The sequence below is a fragment of the Malania oleifera genome, chromosome 4 (assembly GCF_029873635.1).
Source record: "Malania oleifera isolate guangnan ecotype guangnan chromosome 4, ASM2987363v1, whole genome shotgun sequence".
Lineage (NCBI taxonomy): Eukaryota > Viridiplantae > Streptophyta > Magnoliopsida > Santalales > Ximeniaceae > Malania > Malania oleifera.
In genome coordinates, this window is record NC_080420.1 from 117,515,364 (window position 1) to 117,528,525 (window position 13,162).

At 38.2% G+C, this 13,162-nt stretch overlaps 1 protein-coding gene across 2 annotated transcripts in view; it reads left to right on the forward strand.

Annotated features, from left to right (window-relative positions):
- Positions 1-13,162, forward strand: part of LOC131154213 (uncharacterized) — a 121,603-nt gene that overhangs the window by 105,365 nt on the left and 3,076 nt on the right. For both annotated transcript variants that reach the window (XM_058106832.1, XM_058106831.1), the window contains 5 exons: positions 11,589-11,705; positions 11,812-11,903; positions 12,457-12,523; positions 12,608-12,689; positions 12,780-12,871. In XM_058106832.1, coding sequence (XP_057962815.1) covers positions 11,589-11,705; positions 11,812-11,903; positions 12,457-12,523; positions 12,608-12,689; positions 12,780-12,871 — 450 coding nt within the window. The remainder of the gene's footprint in view (positions 1-11,588; positions 11,706-11,811; positions 11,904-12,456; positions 12,524-12,607; positions 12,690-12,779; positions 12,872-13,162) is intronic.

Sequence of the window (13,162 nt, forward strand, 5' to 3'; positions counted from 1 at the left end):
TAACATACTTTCACTGAGAGATACTAATTCCCTTTTTTGTTCTTGCCACTTCCATGCCCAAAAAATACCGCATCTGTCCCAAGTCTTTAACTTCAAATTCAGTAGCCAGAACCTTCTTCAATCTCTCCATTTCTACAGTATCATCGCCAGTAAGGATTATATCATCAACATACATATTAGAATTGTTCTCTTACCTCATTCAGACTGTTGGAAGAACAGTGTATGGTCTGATTGCCCTTGTCGATAACCTTGATTCTTTAGTACTTTTGCAAATCTTTTGAACCATGCTCTGGGAGATTGTTTGAGGCCATACAAGGACTTCTTGAGTTTACACACTCTGTTTTCTTCACCTTTCCCACTGAATCTTGGTGGTATAGTCATGTATACTTCCTCTTCTAATTCTCCATTTAAGAAAGCATTTTTAATATCAAGTTGTTGTAGTGGCAAATCTAAATTGGTTGCCAAGGACAAAAGAACCCGAACTGTATTTAAATTTGCCACTGGTGCAAATGTTTCAGTATAGTCAATGCCGTAAGTCTGTGTAAAGCCTTTCACAACAAGTCTGACTTTATATCTTTCAACTATTCCATCAGATTTATATTTCACTGTGAAGACCCATTTACAACCCACTAGCTTCTTCCCTTTCGGTAGATCTGTCAACTTCCAAGTTCCATTTTTTTCTAGGGCTCGCATTTCTTCCATGACTGCCTCTCTCCATTTCGGTATTTCTAGAGCTTCCTGAATGTTTTTTGGCATTTTCATCCTGTCAAGGTTAGAGACAAACGCACGATATCCTGTAGACAAACTTTTATAAGACATGTATTTTGACCAAGGGTATTGAGTAAATGACCTGGTTTGTTTTCTGATTGCAATAGGTAAATTGATATCATCAGGTGCAGGATTATCAGAGGAAGACTCAATTACCAGATCGGGATTAGGCATGGGCTCATGATTATTCAGAGCCATCACCGGTTCCAACGCTCTTGGTGCCTCAGGTATAAGATTCTCCCTCTCCTTTGTTTTCGGCTTTCTTGAGTAAACAGTATGTCTACGTTGTTTTGCTCTCCTGCATCTCCCCCTGAGGGTAAGTGTTCTGTTGTGTTTGGCATGTCAGGAAGTAATGTGATGGAAGGCTCGATAGATGGGTTAGGGAATGGAGTAACTGGAGCAACTGGAGAGAATGACACAGATCCAGTAGTAAAGAGATCAAAAAACCGATCTTCACTCCATTTCTCCCCCTGAAGAGAGGGCTTTGGGAAATAAGGAGTGGTTTCAAAGAAAGTGACATCAAGACTAATGAACAGTCGTTTTGAGACCAGATCATAGCATTTGTAGTCTTTCTGGGTAGGTGAATAACCAAGGAAGACACATTAAATGGCACGAGGATCCAATTTATCACGATGGTGTGCATGGACATGAACAAAAGCAGTACAACCAAAGATTTTCAGTGGGAGATTGGAAGGGAGTCGAGATGTAGGAAAGTGTTCCCGGAATTTCTGAAGAGGGGTGACAAATGAAAGTGCTCGACTTGGCATTCGATTAATGAGATGTGTGGCTGTTAAGATGGCATCGCCCCAAAAATAATGCTTCATGTTGGTAGTAAACATTAATGTCCGAGCTACTTCAAGTATATGTCTATTTTTTCGTTCAGCAACCCCATTTTGTTGAGGGGTATCCACACAAGAGCTTTGATGAACAATCCCATTATCTTGAAGATAAGTTCCCAAGATGGTATTAAAATATTCCGTACCATTATCAGTACATAAAATCTTGAAGAGGGGTGAAATCTATTTTTTCGTTCAGCAACCCCATTTTGTTGAGGGGTATCCACACAAGAGCTTTGATGAACAATCCCATTATCTTGAAGATAAGTTCCCAAGATGGTATTAACATATTCCGTACCATTATCAGTACGTAAAATCTAAATATGAGTTTGGAACTGTGTATGAATCATGGTATGAAAATCGATGAAAATGGAGCGGACTTCAGTTTTGTCTCTTAGTAAGTATACCCAAAAAAGACGAGTATGGTCATCGATAAAGGTAACAAACCATTTTGTATTGGTGCAATTTAGGGAACGTGAGGGACCCCATACATCACTGTGAAACATAGTAAATGGGCGAGATGGTTTGTATATGGATGATGGAAAAGAAGTACGACGATGTTTAGCAAGCTCACATACTTCACGTTTAAACTCAAAAGCCATTTTATTTGAACAAATAGAAGGAAACAAACGTTTTAAATATTGAAAATTGGGATGACCCATCCGTGAATGCCATAACAAAAGTTCACTATTTCTAGAAGTAGATGCAGAATCACAAATTGCAGTATTACATAGTTCACTCAAACTTGCCTCCTCAAAGTAGTAGAGTCCCTCATACGCTTAGCAGTGCCAATCGTCTTCCCCAATGATAGATCCTGAAAAACACAATGAGAGGAAACAAATTTAGCAGAACAATTCGAGTTTTTTGTTAACTGACTGATGGATAACAGATTGCAAGATAACTTGGGGACATGTAGGACTGATTGTAAAGTTAAAGAATTAGATATGCGAATACTTCCTTTTCCAGCAACTGGTGAGAGAGAGTCATCTGCAATTTTTACCCTCAAATTCCCGGCATATGGTGAGTAGGATGAAAAATATTGATGAGACCCAGTCATATGACCGGATGCACCCGAATCAATTATCCATGGAGATTTGTAACAAGATGTAGTATTTAAAGCTGATAGATAATTATCTCGGTGAGCCAGGGAGCCAGAGGAAGACTGACCCGATGTTTGCATTGATGAAATCGTCTTATATAGCTGATCCAACTGTTCAGGACTGAATGCACTGTTGGAAGAGGTATTGTTGTTCTCTCCTTGTAATCTTTCAGTTGATCCGTCAGTGTTGGCCTGGTACCCACGATTTTTTTGGTATTGTCTTGGTTTCCAATCTGCCGGTTTTCCATGAATCTCCCAACAGGTATTTTTTAAATGACCTGTTTTTTGGCAATGTTCGCACCATAATTTACCTTTTTGTGGTCGTTGACTAGATCCCCCTGGGCCTTTTGAAACAAGAGTCGAGACATTTGGCCCAATGTGTCCAGCGTGCCCATCTAATTTTTGGGCGGATACGGGTACGGGGAGGTCCAGCCTAGCAAGTTCATTTTTGGGCCGCAGCATCACCCGCCTCCTGTTCTCTTCCCTCCGGACCTCTATGAAGACTTCTTGGGTTGAAGGGAGAGGTCGACGGCCAAGGATCCACCCCCTCACGTCGTCGAGCTCTCGATTCAGGCCGGCAAGAAACTCAAAGACCCTCTCATTTTCGAGCCTCCTTCGGTATCGCGTGCTGTCGCCGGAGCACTCCCACTCCTCGTCGATGCTCAGATCGAGCTCCTGCCAGAGAAGAGTCACCTCCATGAAATACTCACTAACACCTCTCTCACCTTGCCTCATATGCCACAATCAGGTCTTGATGTCGAAGATTTGCGAGTAGCTTTCAATGTCGGAGTATGTCTCACGTACGGCTTCCCAAACTTCCTTCGCTGTTGGCAAGAACAAGTAGACTTTTCCGATTGATGGTTGCATCGAGTTGAAGAGCCAAGCTGTGACCATGGAATTTTCGGACCTCCATCTTTGCAAGGCTACAGCGTTGGAAGGGTCTAGTTTCCTCCGCTCACCGGTAAGATAACCGAGCTTCCCTTTTCCCTCAATCACCAATTTCATGGACTGAGCCTATTCACAAAAATTTTTTCCGTTTAATTTTTCCAATGAGAGTGGAAAGACTGTATTATCCAGCCCATTCAAACCCCCACCGGATGTGGCCTCTGAGTCACTGATGATGTTTGCAGAGGAGGTAGAGCCTCTGCTGTTGATGGTGTTGTTAGCCATCGTTTAGCTAGGTTTAAGAAAACCTAGCTCTGATACCGTGAAAGAAGAAACAATTGAATATGTTCTTCATTACTTTGTTCATATGTACATCCCAATATATAATACGATTACCTATTCTAAACAAGGAAACAATTTCCTTACTGAATAATATCAAATCCCCCATATTTACCCACTTCCCTAATTTGTATATTATTTACAATGATACTCGGGATTGAGATTTTAACACATACATCAACCCAGTCTTTGCTTTTTGGCAATTTTTGTAGTTAAGAAACATCAACAAATTTTGTATTGTACTTGTGCAATCCAATCTTGCTTGAATGTCCATAATTCATTATCAAGCTTGTGCCCATGAAGATTGGAAGTGAGTCCATCTTCTGACATAGTTATATTTGTCCTCAAGAAGATCCACACCATTTAATTCTGGAATACGCTTCTCGAGCCCTCGAATCAGCAAATCCACTTTCAAGCGGATCGAATTAGAGAAAATTTTTATTCTTCATTGTAAAGATCCACAAAAATTGTACCCATTATTTTAAAATCAAATATTTGTATAGAATTTTCCTGTCTTAATTTCAAGGCAGGAATTTTGTCGTTATTTTCTTTTTGGAAGATCATATGGAGTCTCTTTTAAATGTGGCACTATTTTCTATTTGTTTCTAAAGGGCTTTAGTTTAAAAATAGATTTGGGGAAGAGTGGAATGGCTTGTATTAATTTGGATATTTCTAGATCTTTGTAGCTATCTTTTTTACTTGGGTCTGCTATTCTTGGTTGGCTTCTGTGTTGTGAAATCGCGCCTTAATATTATGCACACAGACAACAAAACGAATAGAGAGATCAAAAGAAAACAAGAATCGCAAAATTTGCGTGGTTTAGCAGTGTGTCTACGTCCACAGAGCCTACGTGCAATTCCCACTATCTTGTCAAAATTGTCTTAGTCAACCCTTAATTACAAACATATATATATAGACACATTCACACACACATAGCCCCTATGCGAAAATCCCAAAATGCCTTACATAACAACATAATTATGCAACTCAAACATACTATATCATAGATAAGAAAGATTTTTTTTTTGGTCTCATGATTCATCAAGTAATCAACCCATCCAATCCAAAAAAAAAATCCTTTTTGGATTAGATGGGAATGAATGAAGAAATACTAAATCGTTCCATATTGAATATTGTGGTCCACCTGACACACCCCCACGGGGCTTGGCTCTTTGAACCCCTTTAACCTCCACACGGAACCTCCCACCTGTAATAAACTTTGGATAAATTTTGAATATGAGTCATAACTCAACCATCTCCACCTTGGTGAATATTCACCTTCTTGGAGCTTTCAGACCCATACCTCCACCTGAAGCTGCACATCTAATTCATCAACTAGCAATGTGGAGTAAGTTCAAGCAATGCAAGAAATTCTTCTAACTAACAACCTACTCCAACATATCAACTGTATTTTCTTGTGTAGCAAGCTTAACCTACTGAATCTCATTATGATATTTGACGACAATATGCTTTGTTCTAGCATGAAAGCTTAATTCATCGCTAAGTTAATGGTACTTTGACTACCACAATATGAATGAATGGTTTGTTACTCTATGCCAAGTTCAGTTATCAATTCCTTCAACCACATAGCCTCCTTTATAGCCTCTGTCACTACCATGCACTCTACGTGGTAGATAATGTAGTAACTGTCTTTAACATGGATTTCCAACAAATAGACTTGCTTGCCATAGTGTGTACATAACCTATGGTGAACCTCCTGTCATCCAAATCTCCTACATAGTCTGCATCGATGAATTATACTAAAGCTAAATCTTGTCTTGCACCAAACTCAATGACAAAATCTACAGTACCTTTCAAGTACCTAAGGACCCACTTTAAGCACTCCAATGCTCCTTGCCTGGATTTTCCGTAAACCTACTTACCATACTAATTGCTTGGGCAAGATTTGACCAAGTACAGACCATGACATACATCAAGCAAGCCATTGCATTGGTGTATGGTATTCTAGACATCTCCTCCATATCCTTCTTTGATTGTGGACATTGTGTTGAAGAAAGTTTGAAATGAGTTGCCAATAAGGTAGACATTGGTTTAGCATTGCTCATGCTAAATCTCTCCAACACCTTTATGTAAGCCTTTTGAGAGACCCAAAGCTTCCTATCTTTCCTATCTCTCTGTATTTCCATCACAAGGATCTTCTTTGAAGCCCCAAGATCCTTCTTCTCAAATTCCTTAATAAGGATTTTAAACTACTGACATCATGGATATTCTTTGTAGCAATTAACATATGATCAACATGTAATAGCAAAAAGATCAATGAACCATAAGATAAACTTCCAAAGTAGAGACTACAATCATTCTCACTGTGGGTATACCCAATACTCATCATGTATGAATCAAAGCGTTTGTACCACTGCCTTGGTGATTGATTTTGACTATGTAATGATTTCCTTGACCTACAAACATAATTCTCCATCCTAAGTTCCTTGAAACCTTCGAACCGCTCCATATAAATTTGCTCCTTTTAAGTCACTGAGCAAAAATACTATTTTAACATCCATCTGCTCTAATTCCAATCAGATTGAGCAGTTATGGCCAATAAAACTCGATTGTAGGTATATCGAACAATTGGAGAAAGTATTTGATCATAATCGATCCCTTCCCTCCGAGAGTACCCTCTTACAGTGGTCTAGCCTTGAATAGTTTATTGTCTCTTTCTGAAAAATATCATCCTTCTTCCTAAACAACCATTTGCATCTCACTGCTTTTCTTCCCTTAGGAAGTTTCACCCACTCCCAAGTCTAACTTTTATGCAAACCATCATAGCTTCCATCCAATTATTTCTCTTTGGTAATGAAGCTGTATTTTGGAAATAATATAGATCTCCACTATCATAACTAGAGCAAAGGAGATCATATCCAAAACCATCTGTTGTGCATTGGTAATGCTTCTACGTCTATCTATAGCTAAACTAAGTTCATCTAATTGCTGCTAATCATGCTGCTCAACTGTGGCACCTTTGGTTGCTTGTCCTATAGTCTACCAAGCTCCACTTGCACCCTTGGTTCCTTCTTGTCAACATCATTACTTTGTGCATCTTATTTGTACTTGAACATAAATGCCTTGTCAAATTCCACATCTTTGCTCATAAATATCTTCTTGTCTTTGGATCTAACAACATGAACCTTTTAACCCCTTCTCATAGCCAATGAAATGCACCTCTTGGATTTACGGTCTATCTTGAATCGAAGCTCACTAGGAATGTGAGCATAAGCTAGACAATGTAATATCCTCAATATGGAGTAGTCAACCTCTTGACTTGCGCAATCTTCCTTGGCTACTTTTCGATCCAGGTCTATAGAAGGTGGCTTGTTAATAATATAATAGGTTGTACTAACTAGATTTGCCCAAAACATCTTAGGCAATTCTGAAAGTAATCTCATACTCGCAGCCTTCTCAAGCAGGGTCCTGTTCATCATTTCAGCCACCCCATTCTATTGTAGTTTGACAACCTGTAAAATGTCTGACAATTCCCTTGAACTTGCTTAAGTTTAGAAACTTATTAGACTTGTACTCTAGTCCATTATCTGCCTCGAGACACATCACTAACTTTCCCGTTGGTTTCTCAACCTCCACCTTCCACTATTTGAATTTGGAGAATATCTCTGACTTTTTCTTCATGAAGTAAACCCAAAGTTTCATGGAGTATTATCATTGAAGCTAACAAAATACTGAGCTCCAATCCTAGTTGGTACTCTTGCATGCCCTCAAACATCACTATGAACATAATGTAGAATGCCTTTGCTCTTTGGGAGGATACCCTTGAATTTCACTTTGCACTACTTGCAAAATGCCATACTTGCAAAAATTAACTCTGGCACTCCTTCAACCATTTCAACAATTTCCTCTTATGTTATTCCATCATATACCCCGCTCATTCATATGTCCCAGGTGCATATGTCAGAGTGTAGCGTCAACTGTGTCAGCATGCAATAAAGCAGCTGCTGCACTACCCACAATTGTACTACTAATAGCCAATCTAGATTGTTTTCGAATTGTTTACCCTTCATAAAAACAAGAGAACCCTTTCACGCCTTTAGAATTCCACTTCTTGGAGTTGCTGAAAATCCATGGAAAATATTTTTTAAGTAACCTATAGAAAGCAAGTTCTTTTTCAATTCTAGAACATGTCTAACATTTTTTATTGTTCAGTTGGTCCGGGAAGGCACTCCAGGAAGGCACTCAAGAGGTGAATTGGGTGATAAGAGCTTTTTCTTCTCTTTAATCTAATAAACTTTGTATTCTATTTGGTTTACTTAATGATTTATGTTGCGTGCACTAATTAATCAACAATATATGCTTTAAAGGTAAAATAGATTCAATGCAATACAATCAGAGTTTCTAGATTATCAAATTCATTAAATAAGTCAAAAAGTGTGATGCACGATAATTGTGAATAAAGCAAAGTGAATAAAATGGTAAATGGATATGCTAAGTATGGAGGTTTTAACCTAGATTCAAACATCAATTTGACTGATCAATGATGGATGCAATATAAGTCCACAATCCAGCCATTTAATTGATTGGTCAAGGATAGTAAAAATAAAGTGCACACTCAAACTGTAAAGTAGAGAGAGATAAGAGAGACAGGCAGATTTTTATAGTGGTTCGGTCCTCGGCATGTTTGAGCTTTTTCACTAATACTTGCAATATTACAAAACTAGGACAACAGTCCTACGTTGTTGAAAAACTATTAACAACCATGCCGCAACACTAGGGACGCCCTATTGGATCAAGACAATCCCCAACATGGCCCTTGGGCAAAATATAATGCCTTGCAATCTAAGAACACAGTCCAATTGCGCCCAAAAACCTGTGATTGAGTACTTCGAGAACATAATCCCAACATGGGATAACACCCAAATGAAATAAACACAACCAAGATAAGCCTTTGAGGTCTTTTTCTAGTTCACCCAAACAAATTCTGAAAATTAGAATCGTGAATCTAGGGAGCCTTGAAGGACTTGACCTGTTAGGTGACATATACAATAATGAACATGAAATACAAAAGTAGCAAAACAGTCAAGTTGATCAGATGATAGTGTGTAAGAGTAGTAGCAAGAGTTTAAAGCTAGTGCGTGTTGTGTGCTTCAATTCAGTTATTACCTGAAGCAACAAACAAGAGCTCATCTTCTAAACTATTTGCCGCCACACTTGCAGAGCTTAATGGTCGGTCTTTCTTGTCTTCCTTTTTCTTCCAAAAAGGACAGTTTCACTTATAGTGCCCCTTTTTGTTTACACTTGAAGCACTTAATATTATTGGCCCTAGACCTTCTATCTGCTCATCTGCTTATACTTCTCCTTGTATCTTCCTCTCGTATGCTTGGCCTTGACAACCAAACCCTTTGATTCATAGTCCTCTGTGTTGAGTTTCCTTTTAGCCTTGTTTGACTTGAGAACCCCAAAAACCTCTCCATAACTTAGAGTAGACTTCCCAACTAGTAGTGTCATAACCAGGTGTTTAAATGAAGGGAAGATAACAACATCAGCGCTTTATCTTCATTTTCAATCCTCACATCTACTTTGAGCAAATCGCTGAGAATCTAATTGAATTGATACATATGCTGATTCAGATCCCTACTCTCAAACATACAAAGAAACACAATGATTTCTTCAAGAGCAATTTGTTAGTATTGCTCTGCAACACATAGAAGCTCTTCAATTTCATCCATAAACCCTTGGCAGCAAGTAGTATTGAAGGCGATCTGTTTTAGTTTCATCCAATCATGTTCATACATTTTTTCCGGTTTCTCTTCTATCAGAGCCTTGAAAACCTTCTATTGAACCAACAAATTGATTACCCGCATTTGCTAGAGGCTAAAGTTTCCTTTTTCCATTGAACTTATCAAATCTAGTCTTCGCCTTGCTTATCCTTGTAGTGATCAAGATGCAAACCCTAGAAAACCCTAAGATTATGTGCACACATAGCAAAATGAATAGAAAAAAATAGGAACACAACAATCTATGTGGTTTAATAGTGTGCCTACGTCCACAGAGCCTCTCTACAATTTCCACTATCTTATCAAAACTTGGGGTTGAGATGTTCTTGTGGAAGTTCTTGAAAGGGTATTTCACAATTATATCCTTTTTTTTATTCCTTATACTAATTTTATCATGGGAATGGGCACCACATTTGGAATTGGGAAGACATCTAGGTGGGGGGGTTCTTCACTTTGCACATCTTTTTGTCATTTGTGTAAACGGTCCTCTTTGCTCCATGAATCTATTTCTTCATTTCTATTTCAAAGGGGGAGGGATCCTCTTGGGATTTCCATTTTTGTATGGCTTTTATTGATTGGGAGTTGTTGGAGCTTGCTTCCTTATTAAGTTTGTTGGAGGGTAGTCTTCTTTCTGATAGGAGGGACTACCATATGTGGATATACATTGTTGGCCCATGACCTAACAGCTTAAGCTTTTAGGTAAAGTCGTAATCTAACATGGTATCAGAGCTCTGGTTACCAGGAGGTCTTGGGTTCTAGTTTGGTCGCCTGCGTTTATTCTCTAGTGTTATTTATAATTTGTTTATCTCTTCACGTGCTCTCGGGCTGCACGTGTGGGGGAGTGTTAAAACTTGATATACATTGTTGGCCCACAACCTAATAGCTTAAGCTTTTAGGTGAAGTGGTAATCTAACATTATTCTTCAGTGGTCATGAAAGTACTCTTGCAAGTCTCTTTTCAAGAATTTAACTAATAAAAGCATGCCTTTCCCACTTCTATATTAAACCTAAGTCCCCTCAAAGATTAAGGCTTTTATTTGGTTGATTGTTCCTAATAGAGTTAACATGTACAATCTGTTATAGAGTGGAAGGCCTTTTAAAGCTTTATCTCCAGATGTTTGTTCTCTTTGTTTTTGTAGTTTAGAATCTGGTTCTCACCTTTTCCTCCATTGCTGCATTTCATGGAGGACTGGAATGATCTTTTGGGCTTATTTGGAGAGAGCTGGATGTGTCCAGACCAGAGTAATTGAGGATGCTCTGGCTATGTCATTTTCCGGTTTTGGAAAGGTAAAGATGGTTTGGCATTGTGGGCTCGTGTGACTTTTGCAGTTTTGTGGGGATTTTGGTTGGAGCAGAATGCTTGAATTTTATCCAGGAAAAAGGTGTCTTCGATAATGCTTTGGGATAAGATTCAATATCTGGCCTTCTTGTGGGCTTTTGCAGCAGGATGTTTCAAAGGAGTTCCTTTTTCAGATTTACAGCGTGATGGCTGGCTGCTGTTTTAATTTTTATTTTTATTTTATTTTTTGATATTTTGATATTTTTTGTTCTCTTACTTTACATTCTAAGGAGGATTTCTTATGCTCCTTGTTGCACTTCATGCTCTCCTTAACAAAATCTCTTCTTTTTTTTATAAAATAGAAATGACATCAGATAAAAGCTAGCCTTATTTTTGGTAATGGATATATTCTTTTATTTTGGTTCTACATTTCTCCCATGGTTGTTCCAGTCTATGAGATGGTACTGCTGTATTAACAACTAGCATTATTTTTCTAATTGGTGCATTTTTATCTTTGTTCTACAGTTCTTCCAGGATTTTTCCATTTTAAGGGATATTACTGCCTTAAATTGTATAGAAAATCACCTGGCTTACATTTCAATATCACTTGTATTTGAAATGACAAGCCACCGTTCTTTTTAGGTAGCTTGTAATGTGAGAGGAAAGCTTGATCCACCCTGTAATGCAGTGGGATATATTGACAGAGAAGTGCTGGGAATCAATCATATTTATCAGCATCCAGCTTGGAAGAGATCAAAAGTGGGTTGTCTATCCATCTGCCACCCATTAGCAATTTTTGAAGGTTAGATCATCAGTTCACAATTTATGAAAGTTGGGGATTTTCATCTTCTTTGAAGTGCTGCAGGTATGCACTGTGAATTCCCCTCATGCGGGACCTTTTCGGAATGATGCTCCATCATGGTGCCAGGCTCCCTTTGAACCAGAAGGGATTATAAGGTTTGATGTGCATTAGTGTTATCCTTTCATGTATTTTTATATAACAGATTTGTCTTTTGACTGTGAATCTTATCTGTGGGAAAAGGATTGTCGTATGTGTTGTATACCATCAAAGCTCCTTGATAAGGAGCCTACTGTGGTCAAAATCGGGAAAACTCCATTCGCTTCACTAGAATGTTGAACCAGAAGGTCCTTCCGTTACAGTTCATGCTGAAATGACAGTGTACCACTTTAGTCTTTCTACAACGCCATTTTGTTCCAAATCACTTTATTGTTAGCAACTTGAACTCTTTAAAAGAGGAGGGAGCAAATATTCATGATTTCTCCATGGGTTTCAATACCTGAAAAACATTAATTTGTTCTAAAATTTAGTTGTAGGAACAGAATTTTAAATTTTTTTTTTTTAAAAAACCTAAGATGTTGCCCTTATGATGAGAGGTCCAATTGTTCTTTTATCCTGTAGTTTGGATTGGATCATTTCTTTGATTTTCACACATTCATCTTTTTTATCTACCTCATGTAACTTCATATGTGGATTTACATATAACTGCAGCTCATTATCTTCCATTCTCTCCACAATCATTGGAGTGCATTTTGGGCATGTGCTTATACATTTAAAGGTTAGATTTGTGTGCCTAAATGTATATTGCTCGTCATAAATTCAGTTCCCACTTGACTTCTTTATTCAATTTTTGAAATTCTAGGTTCATTCAAATAGACTTAAGCATTGGGTTGTAATGGGTCTTGCTCTTCTCATTTTAGGCATCATTCTTCACTTCACTGATGGTGAGAATTTGGATGTGTAGCAATAGTAATTTCTATTGCCTGTATAGTTTGACTTCAAATAGTTTAACATCTATTTCTGTTTCAATGCAGCAATTCCCTTAAATAAACAGTTGTACACATTCAGTTATGTTTGTGTGACCTCTGGTTCAGCGGCATTGGTGTTCTCTGCATTCTATATTCTGGTATTCAACCATGAAAACTCGAGTCCCTTATTTTACAATCATTTCTATTTTTGAGGATGCTGCATCTACAGAGATACCAATATCTCGTTACAGTAACTTTGGACTAAATTATAACTGTTTGTCGAGAAAGTAGATAAGCAGAAATTCCTCCTCATCAGGCAATTCTTATATTTACCAATCACTGTACAACAAATCATACTCTGTATAAATCACCCCTGCATCTCTTGGGAATTACTAGACTGTACCCCAAGCCATTAATTTGGTTCCCTTATTTGACAATGCCAAAAATGG